This window comes from Anneissia japonica, unplaced genomic scaffold, assembly GCF_011630105.1.
Source record: "Anneissia japonica isolate Jap-2015-1 unplaced genomic scaffold, ASM1163010v1 scaffold288221_len503873_cov180, whole genome shotgun sequence".
Lineage (NCBI taxonomy): Eukaryota > Metazoa > Echinodermata > Crinoidea > Comatulida > Comatulidae > Anneissia > Anneissia japonica.
The window spans coordinates 365,112-380,344 of record NW_022686204.1 but is presented as its reverse complement, the minus strand read 5'-3'; the positions used below and the strand labels follow the sequence as shown (position 1 = coordinate 380,344).

The 15,233-nt window shown below is 34.5% G+C and overlaps 1 protein-coding gene across 1 annotated transcript; it reads left to right on the top strand.

Moving 5' to 3' along the window:
* The first annotated feature begins 4,599 nt into the window (after positions 1–4,599).
* On the top strand, positions 4,600–14,271 carry LOC117113986 (lysosomal protective protein-like). Its single transcript, XM_033257489.1, has 9 exons — positions 4,600–4,969; positions 6,759–6,870; positions 7,525–7,662; positions 8,258–8,416; positions 8,903–8,994; positions 9,162–9,246; positions 10,639–10,791; positions 11,310–11,443; positions 11,992–14,271. The coding sequence occupies exons 1-9, from the start codon at positions 4,767–4,769 to the stop codon at positions 12,326–12,328; spliced, it is 1,413 nt and encodes a 470-aa protein (XP_033113380.1). The 5' UTR covers positions 4,600–4,766; the 3' UTR covers positions 12,329–14,271.
* The last annotated feature ends 962 nt before the right edge of the window (positions 14,272–15,233 follow it).

Here is a 15,233-nt window from a genome sequence, read left to right as displayed (position 1 = left end):
TGTGACATATATGCTTATGTAGGAGAATTGTTGTATAAGTGTTTTGTTTTGTTACGTTAAATTTTTTAGTCAAACCAGCCATATTCAGCTCGTATTAAAGAATGCTTTAGCTACGAATGACGATAATGAACATGACGTATTCGTTAATGATAGTATCGTTTTCGTAAGGCTGTGATGCCTTCCTAATATACAATAGCGATAAAGTTGTTTTGAGATTAAAGAGCCAGTCCCATGGGGCTGCAACTTATTTATAAATATGTATTTTTTTCGTATACTTTATTGTGTTTATTATTTAAGTCATTAAAAATTCGGTATTGAATACTGAAATAAAATAAGTTATTTTTAAAATAATTTTTTACTGATATTTGTCGCGCTATATTACTTAAAATCGTTCGCCACGTAATTCTCATGGGTGCACCGTGAAGGCATTGAGTATACTTATAAAGTTTTAAACATAGGGACAGACAGACCGAAAGGAATGCCGGAAGACCCGAAGATATCAATTTAATAAAATATAAAGCAAGACGTGAACAAGTGAGAGACTCTTTAGCTTGCCAATCGATAATTCGGTACTCTTCTCATGGTGTCGTCTAATTTCCAGGAGTGCACCTTTAAATTAAAAAATACAATCATAAATTGTTTGCATATGTACCTGGGGCAGATGCAGAATTTGGCGGTAGGGGGTGCGTGGGAGTACATGTACCACCTCAGACCCAACCACACGTACCACCTCAGCCCAACATGGTTGGGGCTGAGGTAAGAACATTTTTTAAAATATGGGCTTGTAGGTGCCACGAAAATCGCACTCTCATATCTTAAAAATCTTACCAGTAATTAATATCAACAATATAATGCAACAATTATTTGTCTTAATACAATTTAGGGGAGAGCGATTTCACCGTTTGCATCCCCCCACCCCTGCTACTGCCGCTGCATACAACAAAAAACGCAACGCAACAAAAACTGCCAGCATTTTCACTCACCTGGTCGATATCTGTGGGATTTTTTAACACCTCCGCTAGACGGCACACTTTTCCTTGGAGCCTTCGTTGCCAGTTGATTTCGAGGAGTCTGTTTCGTTCGTGCCATACCGTTCTCTTATATCGTATATACTTTGTGCTATATAATATGTAATAAAGTGATTAATTAATCGTGAACACTGCAGCTAAATACGGATCACCACTAAAAGATAACATTTAGGCCTACTGAAAGTACAGACCTAACAGGGGCGGATCTGGGTTCAAATTTAGTAGGGAGGATCAAAGTGTTTCCAAAAAACCAAAAAAAAATAAAGGGTGGTCCGGGGAAATTTTGATTCCTCGATGGCGGGAAATGAGCTTTCCCGACTTCAAAATTCATGGTTTTATCTCTTGAAAACGGTCAGTTAAACTTTCTCATCCTTATTACGGGCAATTGTTTTCCATAAAACATCGCCATAAAATATTTGATTAAAATTATCAAATCGATCAAATTGATTTGATATATGCGATATATCTATTACCTTTATTTAAATTTTGACCAATATGAAAATGATCCGAGATGGTTCGTGATATGTGGGTACCAAGATATTTATTAGTAGGCCTATTTATTTCAACTTCTGAAATATCTTGTTCACATACGGTAATTTCCAATTCTTGGAATTATCTACGTGCTGTTTTGTCCAACAATAAGAACCCTCGACTCAGGTGTCGTGGTTAAAGTTTAGTTTCCACGCCCTTGCAAATTCAAAAGCTTAGTTAAGCATTTCCCTCAAATAATTTTCGTCGTTTGCCAACAAAACAACATCGTCTGTTCTAAATCTTAGCTATTGTCGGCACCATCTTACCTTAGTTTTATCTACGTTGCTCCGTGATACTTCTAAAATTGGCACTGTATGCGAATGAATATGTAAAATGGAGGAAGGGTTGTGTTAACTTAAGCGACAGTGTGACTGTCCAATGTGATTGGACTAGGGGCTCTGCACTTTTTTCCATCATTACGAAATATCCGGAAAAATTAACAAGTTCAAGTTCAAATTCAAAAAACCATTTATTTCTGAAACGAAGTTTTCTCAAACAATTTCTCAAACCCTTCTGAAAATATCACAAACCCATGTCAGTAATCTAATATTAATGACAAAGTACTGCATGAACATGGAATTTATGTCACAATAAGTGAGATGGAAAATGATAATACACATAGGCCTTGATTAATTTGGTAAATAACTTAATATTCCCATTGTATTATAACATTATTATGGCCTTTGACCTCTCGATATGGCCGATAACCCTAACCAAGTAAGGACATTAATCGTTTTCAACATTTTCAAAAGAGTGCAAATCATACTCTGTAGGGAAAAGAGCATGTAGGCCTACTCCATTATGACAAAGATAAAATGATCTCTAAATGACACAAACATTTTTCAGGGGAAGAGAGGGTTCACAGAAAAGAAGATGTTTTGAAATGAAAGGTATGGATGAAATCAATTTATGAAAAAATTAAATGTGTGCGTCGTAATGTGCCTATAGATTTTATGCAGACTTTCAGATGCCCGGTCAAGTTGGGGGTTTCATTTATTCTTTGATTGTCTTATATAATTCTCATAATTCCTAGATCCTAGTTCCTATCAGAATGAATAGCATTGAAATCAACATCATCTCTGGCTATTATTTCTCCTGTACAAGATACGTGCTCGGAATGTTACCGTGCCCTGTCGGATTCTGGGATCTTAGCAAAAATTATCAAACGGGCGGAAAGGTCAAATAGACCTATTTGACCAACAAAAATAAGTGATATTAATGTCTAAGAGAAAATACTTTTTCGTAATTCTTAATTAGAAAATAATTACAAAAAAGCAAAACTAAATAATTTTATCGTCGAATTATATCAGCACACACACCGTGGGTCTGCGCCAACAGAGAGCTTTCGATTCACGATGGTAGACAATGCATGGGTACGGATAGTTAACAGACCTTTACGGACATCTCCCGTCCTCGTGAAAACTTGTTTTGACCACCCACGCACGAGACGGTCTCGTACACAAATGCCCTCAAAGTTCCCGCTATCCGTCATAAATTTAGACCGAACATTAAATCGAGAAAAAACCGTTCTGTATGGTGGGTAGGAACTTATACGCATGCACAGATTAATATGTTGTTCTATTTACCGTCCTCCTCTGTCTACCGTCGTGCAATGGACCTGCAGCACGTTGCAATGGACCTTTTCGATAAGCGCCGCCCTCATCTAGGTGTATCTTTTGTATTTTGCCAGAATTTAGAACTTTTCTCTTTTCCCTGTAGTTTAATATGTTATTTGTATAATTTTGTATTTTGTAATGTGGATGCCCCACTGAATGACGTGTGCCACCGATATAAAGGTGATTCCATTGAATAAATAAATAGAGCCGCTATCACATATCCTCCCTCACATGTCCTACATCATCGCCCCTTGTTTCATTGTAGGTTTATAAAGATATGCTTGTGTCCTCAGTGTGTTATTTATTCTTTTGAATACTGTATACATTGTATCTAAAACCCTGTTTCTGTGTTTTATTACCGTACACACATGTACTCTCGATTCAAAATAGAATAATCTCGAAAAAGCGCCACGGCGCTTATACGACTTCGAAGTGCGCATGCGTAATTATGCACATGATTTTACTTCAGTACAATACGAGATAAAAATATAATAATATACTGATTTTGCGTGTCCTTGATACTATGAAGTAGGCCTATTATACATTCCTCCATGGTATGAGAAATTAGTTACTAATGCACAGCCACTTGTCACACACTGCTACCCTCAAGATTAAGACCCTCCGGCTCCAATTATTATCCAATCTATTAAAAAAAAAAAACTGAATTAAGGTAGTTATTAGTAATTGAGACGATAAGACACACCAACATGTTAATACATTTCAATTATCATAAACAGAACAGGGGCGGATCCAGAAATGTCCAAAAGGGGGAGGCGGAAGGCGGGGCGAAAGTTGGGCCGATTGAGACAACAGTGTTGTAGGAGGTCCGGGGGCAAGCCCCCGCGAATTTTGTATGTTCTAGACGCCCGAACATAACATTTGAGGCATTCTGGGCTATCATTTTTTTCTTTTTCTCTCTTTTTCTTCTTTTTTTTTCACCTCCCAAAAGGGGGGCCGGGGCCTATGTGGTTCTTAATTTTTTTTTTTTTAGTTTTTTCTTTTTTTTTAGTTTTTTAAGAACAATTACATTGAGAATATTTATCGACGTTTTAATATAAAATATTTTTTCTGAAAATGGCGATATTGGCCTAATAATAAAACATTATTAGTTTGTTAAAAATGTTCCCTAATTACTAGGCCCGAAGTTTAAAATTATACCAACACTTATTTCTTGAATATACGGTTTGGTAAGGCCATTCCACATTGTTGTTGCTGTGAAAAAAGGTAGAAATTGATATAGCCCTCCTCCCCAGCACCCCACCCCAATAGCAATCCTGGGTGCGGTGCGACCCTTCACTGATTATGATAATTTCACGGCTTGCAGAACGATGTCATTGGGCCGTGGGAAGTTTTCTTACGTTATCGTACATCACATGACATCACGTGCTATGGAGTAACCACCTGACCGATCAAGCCAGTGTAGGCCTACGTGTGTAGCGCACAAACACACGTACACACACACCGGATCATCATAAAACTGAGGCGACTCACTCATGGTGGAAAACTAGACTAGAAAGAAGTTAATTATTATAGGCCTTGTGCTTTAAAATTCATAAATAGAGTTTTGAATTAAAGCAGAACTTGCAGAACAATGAGTTCAATGAATGGGTTTTGTATAACTTTGATATTAGTAGTAGGCCTAGCCGGAGTGTTCTCTGCAGGTCTAGGCCTACGCGGCGGAAAAGGAAGCAACCCTGACGAAGTCCTTTCGCTGCCTGGTCTGGCTGTCCAGCCTAAATTCAAGCATTACTCGGGCTACTTAAAAGCTAGTGGAACAAAGAAGTTGCATTACTGGTTGGTACTTCCATCTATTGACGTTTCGTTTAATACTATTTCAAAGCTATTTGTAGTCTTAATGGCATTGAGAATTTAAGTTTATTAAAAAAATAAAACAAACAATCTTGTTCTAGGCTAGGCCTAGTATTTAAAAAACAATCATCCAAAATGCAAGGAGCCCTCCCTCTAGTTAGGCTACCAGCCTATTGCTCTTTCAGTAGGTCAATATGTACTGTATTGTATGTACTCCATGGTATGACAAAGTACTACATTCATTATTTTATTAATTATTTCTAAATCAAATCAAAAAATTTATTTCACCATGGCCATATTATTATACGCATCCTAGATGAGGACCAACCGAAAAGCCGAGCTAATCTCGGGTTCCCCTTTGATGACAACATAAAAAAGAAACCTTGGCCTACAGTAAGTTAGGCCCTATGTAATTTTATTTGTTATGTATTTAATATGCCTGCATTTTTCATACATAAATATTATATTACATTCATTATTTGTGGCAAAGACAAGAGAAACCAGTCACTCGTTGCAAATCCTGTTTTAGAGTCCGGTATTTTAGAGATAATGGCCAAAACATACTGGAAAGTCAACATTTTTGTAACCTTTTTTATTGCACTAAACTAACCCTTCTATACATCATGCTGTGCTGTTATTTTCCCCATTTTCAACGTAAAAACAACCATTTTTAAAAATTTTGTCATGAGAAATGCTTGAAATCATAAACTTTGAAGACTGATTTCTCAAATACTGTTTTTTTGGACAGCTGTATTTTCAACTCCTGTAACTTCATAATGAAATCTCGGATTTAAATGATTCGTTTACCATTTTATAGCTCTCATTTTACTGGTTAACCCTGTATTAATAACTAAAAATTGATTTTTGCGACTAGTGACTGGTTTCGCTTGTCTTTGCCACATTTTATTATGTATGTTCATTTGTAGTCTCATTGTTATATTATGTACACAACACTGTATTATTTTGCCTATGTACACTGTATATTATGTACGTTCATTATATCGAATACAGTATATTCTCATTTTAATATATATTAGTCCACAGTTCTGCAAACTATGGGTCGCGACTTGGTGGGTCGCTTACTTTTCAGATCATGGAAATTTGATTTAATACCCAGACAAACAAAATAAAAATTAGAATAAAGAAATGTGCATAAAAGAATGGCATATGCGTCGGTGTATAATTACTGTAGTAATGTGTGCATTATTAATAATTTCATTTCCAAAAATTATAAAAGCATTAAGCATTTGTACTTCAGGTGACGACTTTAGAATTTTAGTATTTTTTTTACTTAAGATGTGTTTGGCTTTCAGATTAAAATGATAACGACATTTTCTCGTCTGGTAGCAAATTAAGAATTTTTGTAGTAAAACATCTGTAAAATTGATTTCTTTTAATTTGTATATTATTGAAAGGTTTGATATCTTATATGGTTCTGTTTATATGAGTAATTCAAAGTTAAATTAATTTAATGTTTATGGTGTTTAAATTTATTTTGTGGGTGAAATGAAGAATCTTTTCTGAATGTTCGTGGTATCTTTGAATTGGTTGACAAAAGAATCAAGTTGACATGGTTCTTCTGATCTCCGCTATTTCTTAATTTATTGACTTAATCACTCAAACTAAAAAAAAAAAAAAAAAACATATTCAATCATTTTTCCATAACATTCAGGTGATAAATTTGCACCTTTGTTGTGCTTTCTTTAAATAGTCATTAATGGGCCGTAATAGCATTCAGCTTATTCTAATTTTTTTTTTATTTTTCGATCGCAAGGTTTGTTGAGTCGCAGTTTGAACCGGAAACTGACCCAGTAGTCCTGTGGATGAATGGCGGACCAGGCTGCAGTTCTCTTGATGGGTTGCTATCCGAACTTGGACCATTTCATGTACGTGAAGCACATACAGGCTATGGTTGAATGTTCTGAGAGTGCCATATTACTCATGCTGCTCCATAGTTCCTCTTGATAAGCCACCCCCCTTCAACACAAAATTTGGCCAATTGTGGGGCGTGCAGTGGGCTTTTATACCCCTAGAATCAAAAGGCATTTTTTCAGTACTGCATGCCTAATTTTCAAGTCTATTTTTTCTAAGCAACTCTTTCAAAACATATCTCTCTGCCCCAAGGAAATGCTGATACTGTATGTAAAATTGAGCATTAAGTAGGGACTAGGCTTAAACCTGGGAAAAAAAAAATTATTTTGTCATATCACACAAGCTAAACTAATTCTTATATGATACATGGTAGGCCAGGTCTACCATGAATGCTTGAATAAGCGCCGCTCTAGAATATGCGCCGTACCAAACCTGATTTTTTTTAGCTGAGCGCCGCTCTTGAATAAGTGCTGCGGTGTTTAACCGAGAGTATATATTATCCTGTGTGTAATGAAAGAGAAACAAGGTTTTAAATAGAGTATTTAAAACCCTGTTATAAGTAGTTTAGCTTCTCCACCTACCTGTTTTCGTGTGTGTTGATGAATCATCATAATTTATGTACATTTTTGTTTCATCCTATTAATCTATAACATGTTTGGAAATTTCAGTTGCGAGATGACGGAAAAACTGTTTACATGAATCCATACAGCTGGAATAATGCCGCTAATGTCATTTTCCTTGAGGCACCAGCTGGAGTTGGATTTTCTTACTCGGATGATAAGAATTACACTACCGATGATGACCAGGTATCGTGAACATACTGTACTGATAATCTACATTAAACATTCTGTTATCGCACTTCAACAGCATAACTCATTAAAATTAAAAGTAGTCAGGGTTGTAGCTGTAGAAATCTCTGGTTGGTAGACACATCGTGAGTGTGTGATAACATTGGTAAACTCTAAATATTGGACATAGGGGTTGATAAAGGTTGGTGGAGGGCCATGAAATATAATTAGCTTTAGATTGGTTGGAAAACTTCAAGGCTGGGAGGCCCTGCCCACCATAACTACATCCCTGAGTAGTGCAACAAAAGTTAGATGATTTGAAGCTCAATATATTTAACAAGCAACAAACGTATACAAGTGAAACGAAACAATAATACATAGAAGGATATGGAAAGTGAAACCATTAAATAGTAAAATCAAAGATGGGTTGGGACTACCCTCGATGGTGTTCTGTTAAGCCCAGGTAAGTTTATTTGAAAAAAGAACTGTTGTATGCCCATATATAGTCATGTGCCTTTATATAGTATTGATGTGATGTCATGAAGAAATTAATAGTCTGGGCAGCTCAGGGCTTTTATTTTAATAATAATTAACCTTCATTTTGTTTTGATAGGTTTCAATGGATAATTACCTTGCTCTTCAAGATTTCTTCACCAAGTTTCCTCAGTTTAGCAAGAATCCATTTTTTGTAACTGGCGAAAGTTACGGAGGGGTTTACGTTCCTACGTTGTCTATGAGAATACTGGAGGGAAATGCTACCATTAACATGCAGGTATAGTTAGCTTAAGATAAAATGTGAAATTTGCTCTTAAGTGATTTTAGAGTATATTCATTTTTTTTTCATACCCTGTTGGTTTTTTTGTATGCGATTGTAATGAGGAATGGAATCTTGCATTTAATAATTTGACTATAATATGAGAGATTAATTAATTTTGTAGAGCTAATTTGCAGTGTTGAATATTGCCAAAGAGTTAAAAATAAAATATGGTACACTAAACTTCGGAAATCAGAGAGAAAAAATATTTTTGTAAGAGATACATAAACTAATTTGATTTCTAAATAATTTATTTGGTGTTTTTGTTGTTTTGCCGTTTCATCAGTGTTGTCGCTGGTGTTTTGCCGCTGGTGTTTTTATTGTTGGTGGTGTTGTCATTGTTGTTAATTAAAGTTGTCAGTCCTGCAAAATATAGCTACTCCAAGATTAAGTATAATTTAAGTACAAATTTTTAATCATTAACACATTTTCCATATTTTACAGGGATTTGCTGTTGGTAATGGTTTATCCAGTTACGCTCTTAATGATAATTCCCTTATGTACTTTGGGTACTACCATGGATTATTTGGAACTGAGTAGGTAGTTTATATTACTAAATTAATAATATGATTATTATTGTTACTGTAAAGTATTAGTATTATTAATAGTAGTATTGTTATTATAACATTATTATACCTATTATTGTATTTTAATTGTTATTGATATTACTGTAATAATTATATAATTTATTTTTGTTTGATAGTTTATGGAGCCAGCTTCAATGTTACTGTTGCAACGCTTCCTACTGCAATTTCCATGACAACGCGCAACCACAATGCTCCCTCGTGGTAGGTTAACATAAAACTATCAACGTAACAAATCAGCGAATTTAAAAATGTATAAAATCATTTTTTTATACAAAAATATTTCGTAAAAGATAAAATAGATCTTTATTTTAATTTTTTTGAATATATAAAAAATTAAATATTTATATGTACAAATTTATAAACATATTTTTTTTATTATTAAAATATATTCAATTAGGCTTAATAAATATTTTTCATATTTAAAAATATAAAATTATTAATAGGAAAAGGGAAGGGAAAAATATATAAAATATTTTAATTTTTTTTAATAATATGAAAAAAGGAAACTTGATATACAAACTTTTTAAACATTTTTTTTAAATTATTAATATATATTCACTTGAATATAATTTTCTGATAAATATATTTCATATTTAAAAAAAACATAAAACCAGTATTAGGAAAGGGCTATATAAAATACTTTTGAATATCAAAACATGATTAATGAAAGCGTTATTCTACTGGTTGTTAATACATTATGCAAATTAAAATTACCTGAGGAGAAATGTGTAATGAAATAATACTTGCTACCAGCACCTCCAGCATTAATACTAATAATGTTTTTTTTTATGGATTTCAATATACCTCAAATACAATAAAAATGTAAATTAGTGTTTACCTATGCTATTAGTGTGTGATTGATATTTGAGTTATAAAAAGTAATCATTTTAAATAATCAAATTCAATTTGGTAGTCTAAGCTCATAAAAAAAATTATCACATATAATTACATTGATTATGCAAAATAGGTGGAAGCATAGTAATAAAGGATCATGTAAAAACAGCTATAATATTATATGACAAATATTGATAATAATAGTGATGATATTAATAGTACTGTAATAGATTAATTGTGATGATGGTGGTGGTGGTAAGTAGTACCGAGCAGAGTGGGGGAAACAGCTGGGAAAGGGTCTGGGTAACTTAAATTAAAAAATGGATAAAACGAGTGATCCATTTTGGACGCCTAAATTGCTGTAGACATAGTAAATACCTAACAGGCCATAGCTCCTGAGGGGGTTTCCTCCTAAACCCCCAGTCCCCAACTTGTGCCCTGCCACTTATCCCCACTGTGAGCACTGCTTTGCCATTGAGGCCACTGTAGCTATGCTTCCCCTAGCATTTAGGGCAATTTTAAACAGCTATTGGGCTGATGATGAATGATGGTGGTGGTGGTGGTCAGGGATGGACCCATGATGATTCTGTAGGGGTGCTTTATGTGCCCATTGAGAACCTATGGTTCAAGAAGGGGGGTTTTTTGAGAGAGTGTTCCCCATAGTATGAACTTAATCATAATTTTTTTTAAATTTTTGCTAGCCCTACGACATCACATCATTTATTACCAAATGTTAAAGAGTACATTTGTATCAATTAGGTCGGCGAAGCAATGAATATTGTGTACAATATTGGTTTGGACATCTACAACCTTTATGATGATTGTGCCGGTGGCATTCCTCCGCATGCGACTGTGTTCAAGGTCGCGATGTCAAACCTGTTTAGAAATTACAAGATAAAATACACTCCATTGGTAAGTATTATATCTTATGTTTATTATTAGGTTTTTTCCCCTACTCCGTGAATGAAGTGTTTTCCGTATCAATGTAAATACAGATCATATAATATTGGATGATGGTGACAGATTATGATAGAAATAAGCACCATAAAAAAAAGATCATGATGTCATTTACTGACACATGTTGATTATGATTATGATCAGTGACAGAATCAGGGGGGGTGGGCCAAGTCGGCCCAGGCCCCTTTCCCCCCTAAACTTTTCAGAATTATAATTAATAATGGAGAAAAAAAGGAAAGTTGTCTGAGACTCATTTCCAACCATCTAGAGGTGCCAAAATCATAAATTTTCTTTCCTCAGTCCCAACCATTGTGAGGCAGAGGTGGTCTAGTCCCTCTATTTGTGGAAGTCCCTTCCTAGGTCCCCTCTATTTCAAATTCCTGGATCTGCCACTGATGAATGAAAGAAATGATGAATAGAAGATTATGAATAGAATTAAATGCTGCTATTGATAATTGTCGATGTTTTTCTAGATCAAGAAGCCGCCCAAGTTAAGAGTAACACCACCTTGTGTAAATGTAACATCCAGCTTAATTTATCTCAACAACCCGGATGTCCGCAAGGCTTTGCACATTCCAACTAGCGTACAAGACTGGGACATCTGTAGGTGAGTCTAAAGCCAAGCATATACTGTAAGGTTTTTCATACAGAGCAGCTGAGCCTGTAGACATCTTTGGTCTCCGGTTCAATTCTGTCTGTCAATCTTGTATTTTATCTTGAGCTTTGATATGCAAGTTCGAATAGCAGACCATCTTTTGGAAAGAGACGTTTAAGCAGTTGGTCTCTTGTGCGTATATTAAAAAATGGTGACAAGGGGAAATAGTCGGATGTTGAAAAAACTTGTTGGGAGTTATGAATATCTTGTAAAGATATTAATTTTAAACTTTACGATAGTGAAAAAAAATCAATCTTATGTGATAAGTACTTGCAACCGCCACCCTTCTCTCCACCATTTTCCCCCAGTTTTTAAATATTCAAAAATCTGTATTTCATTAACCGCTCCCAAATTTGTTATCTAACATGCTTTATGTGTTTTAGAAAAATAATTTGTACAAAAAAGGATTTCCTCCGGAGCCCGACTTTAAATACAATTTCTTTGTAGTTGTTTATTGAGCCTCACAGACATTCTTTTTTTTTTTTGTCTTACCTTTCTAGTGGTGTAGTAGGAGCTCAATATGTGAGGAAATACCAAACATTGTATAATCAATACCAGACATTGGTCAAGCATTACCGCATAATGGTATACAATGGTGACATCGACATGGCCTGTAATTTCCTCGGCGATGAATGGTTTGTGGAATCACTGAAGCTGGATAAATCTGGGGATCGCAGAGAGTGGGTGTCCAATAAACAAATTGCTGGCTTTGTACAAGACTACACAAATGTTACCTTGGTAACCATCAAGGGTGCCGGTCACATGGTTCCTCAGGACAAGCCAGCACAAGCCTTGAAAATGTTTACCGCGTTTATTAAAAATACTCCGCTGAACTAATTTCATAGACTGCTATTTCAATCTAGAAGTTCTTTCATGTAAACTAGCAAAGGATATAGAAAGGGTAGAGAGCACGGTATGCTTGTTTAGGGCATCTATAATCTAGAAGTTCTTTTATGTAAACTAACAAAGTATATAGAAAGGGTAGAGAGCACAGTATGCTTGTTTAGAGCATAAATGAACGATACGTCCAAATACGCAGCTATGGAAGGATGCCTTCTGCCATTGGAATGTCTTTTAAGTTACCTAGTAGTATCCATCAGAATTAGTTGTTTATCTTTTGTATCATCAACATTATACAGTTCCTTTGTATCGGGAGATATTTATACAGTTGCAGATCCAGGAATTTGAAATAGAGGGAGCCAGGAGAGGAATTTTTACAGGTGAAGGGTCTATACAACTGGTAAGACAATAATTATGATTATGGCACCTCAAGATAGCTGGAAATGGCACTATCAGACTTCAATCGGCCACTATTATATATATTCTTAGATCACCAGATGACCACACCGCAGCACACTACCATGACAATGATGTCGGCTTCCATATGGTGTAGCTATGGTTGCAATATATTTTCAAACAGCGCTGTGCCCTGTTCTCTTTCTATACTCTTTGAAGGTATCAGTCACATCTAGTGGTACTTGCAGTTAAATAATAATAATAATAATTATAGTAATAAACATTTGTAAATAGTTAGTATCCTTCTGAATATGCTCATGGGGAAGAAAAAGAACAGAAACCGTACATAGATTTTTGACAAAAAAAAAAAAAGTTTTCATTGAAGTAACAGCATTCATATCTATTGTTGCAGTAGTCCCATACCGTAGTTCTCACACTAATACATTCGACCAAGGTTAAACTATTGCCAAAATATAATGTTGCCAAAGTAGAACTGGCTTTGCTAAACATAATGTATGTATGTATGTTGATATGCTTCATGAAATGTGATATTTTTCTAATCTATGACAGGAAACATGTAATTTTACCTCATTAGTGTTTTGTCATGTTATGTGCAGCTATAATAGGCCCAGTAACAAAATGTATTAGTTTATCCCCTATCTAGGCGGGAAAAGTGAAGGGAGGCTTTTTATTTTTATTTTTTTATTTTGCTAAGGCCAAATCACCCTTGGGTTGTTTTGCTGGTGCATTGATATTCAAAGGAATATACATGATTGAGATAATACAAACAATATCTACTTACTAACTATTTACTAAATAAAATGACCAAAAAAAAAAATTTTTTTCTTATTTATTTTTTATTTTTCCAAATATAATTTTTTTTCCAGTAGCATAGAAGACATGGGGGCGAAGGTGATAAACTAATATTTTTTATTGGTCCTAATAGGCATGATACTTAGATTGTGCAATGTTGATTGAAATGGACAATAGACACCAAATGTGACTGGCTCGTGCAAAACCCTCTGTTTGTCGCAATTTCTAATTTCCCGCAAGCAATAAAAAACGTACGAGAATCAGAATTTTGAACATGTTTTTGCATTTTATAAGAGAAGGATATTTTGAAGAACATTTCTGCAAAATATCGATTACTTAATCTAACTGAAATGTATATTAAAATTATTTTTGAAATACTAATTTTAGTTATAAACTATTGATTTTGGAGACCTGTATTTATTTTTGTGTCAAATTAATTAATGAAACAAAATGTTCAAAAATTGTATTTTTCAGAATTGTGAATTTCAGAGGCTTATCTGAACATGTGCAAATTTAGATAGTGTGTATTTAATATAATATGATATAAAAATTACCATTTTTCAATAATTTATTGCAAGATAATTCTAGTAAAGTTGTTGATAATTAATTTACATATCTTGTACATGAATAATAGTTAAAGTAGGTGGACTAGTTATTAAATTTTATACACAGATCATATGCAAAAATTGTTTTCATGCTGAGATGAATAAATCAAATGTTAAATGCTAAAAGCTATCGGAAAATAATTTCTTCAAGTGTCATGTATGCACTGCGCTTAAGTTTCTGGAGGCTTCAGTGCGGCGCGAGAGTGGTGCTTTTAAAAATATATTAGCGTGGCGCTTTCTATATATGCCCGTTCCCATGTTACCGATCTAACATATTTCCGTACTTCCGTGTGCCCTTTAGCCCTTTCACAACAAAGCCAGATCGCCCTTGAATTTTTATCACCAGGTAAGCCTAATCTGTCAATGGAGGCATAACTGATCTGTCTGCCATAAATACCAAGAAAAGAATTGACTAAAATTAAAGTGTGGCTGTATAACGCCTAGCAAAAGCAAACATACAGGAAATTAATTTAAAAACTGTTAACAAGTGATAGTACAACTCATCTAAAGGCGTTGTAAATAATTTATTAATGCTTCAGGCCGAATGTGGCAAGTACCGGTAAGTGTAATTAGAATTGTATCAGCAGTATATTATTTGAAACTCTACGGTATTCATATTTTTTGTTGGCCTATTTCATAATGCATAGCGTATTGCATCCTGTGAAGACTTGTTTATATTCCACAAGACCTTGCACGTTGTGTAAATATAGGCCTATGTGTGTGCCGCAAGAACAAAACCAGGCACTATTGTTCATTGTATTATAATGTATTCGTGTTCCTTGCACTTTATTTATTCATGGAGGAAGGCCTAAGCAACTCAATTCATCTAGTTATGGCACTGATAGAAATTAAATTTTGAACAGTAATTTTTGCAATAGACCAATTTGTCCCTATTTGTCCATGGTGGGGCTGAGCAGAATATGAGCTCTAGTCCCCACTTTAAATCTCCTGTCTGTCAATTTACAACACTTCAGGAAGGGGAGGGGTGAGGCTCTACAGGTTTATATGTATATGGTATATTTGTATATACAGGTGTATATATATATATATATGTATGTATATATATATATATATATATATATATATAT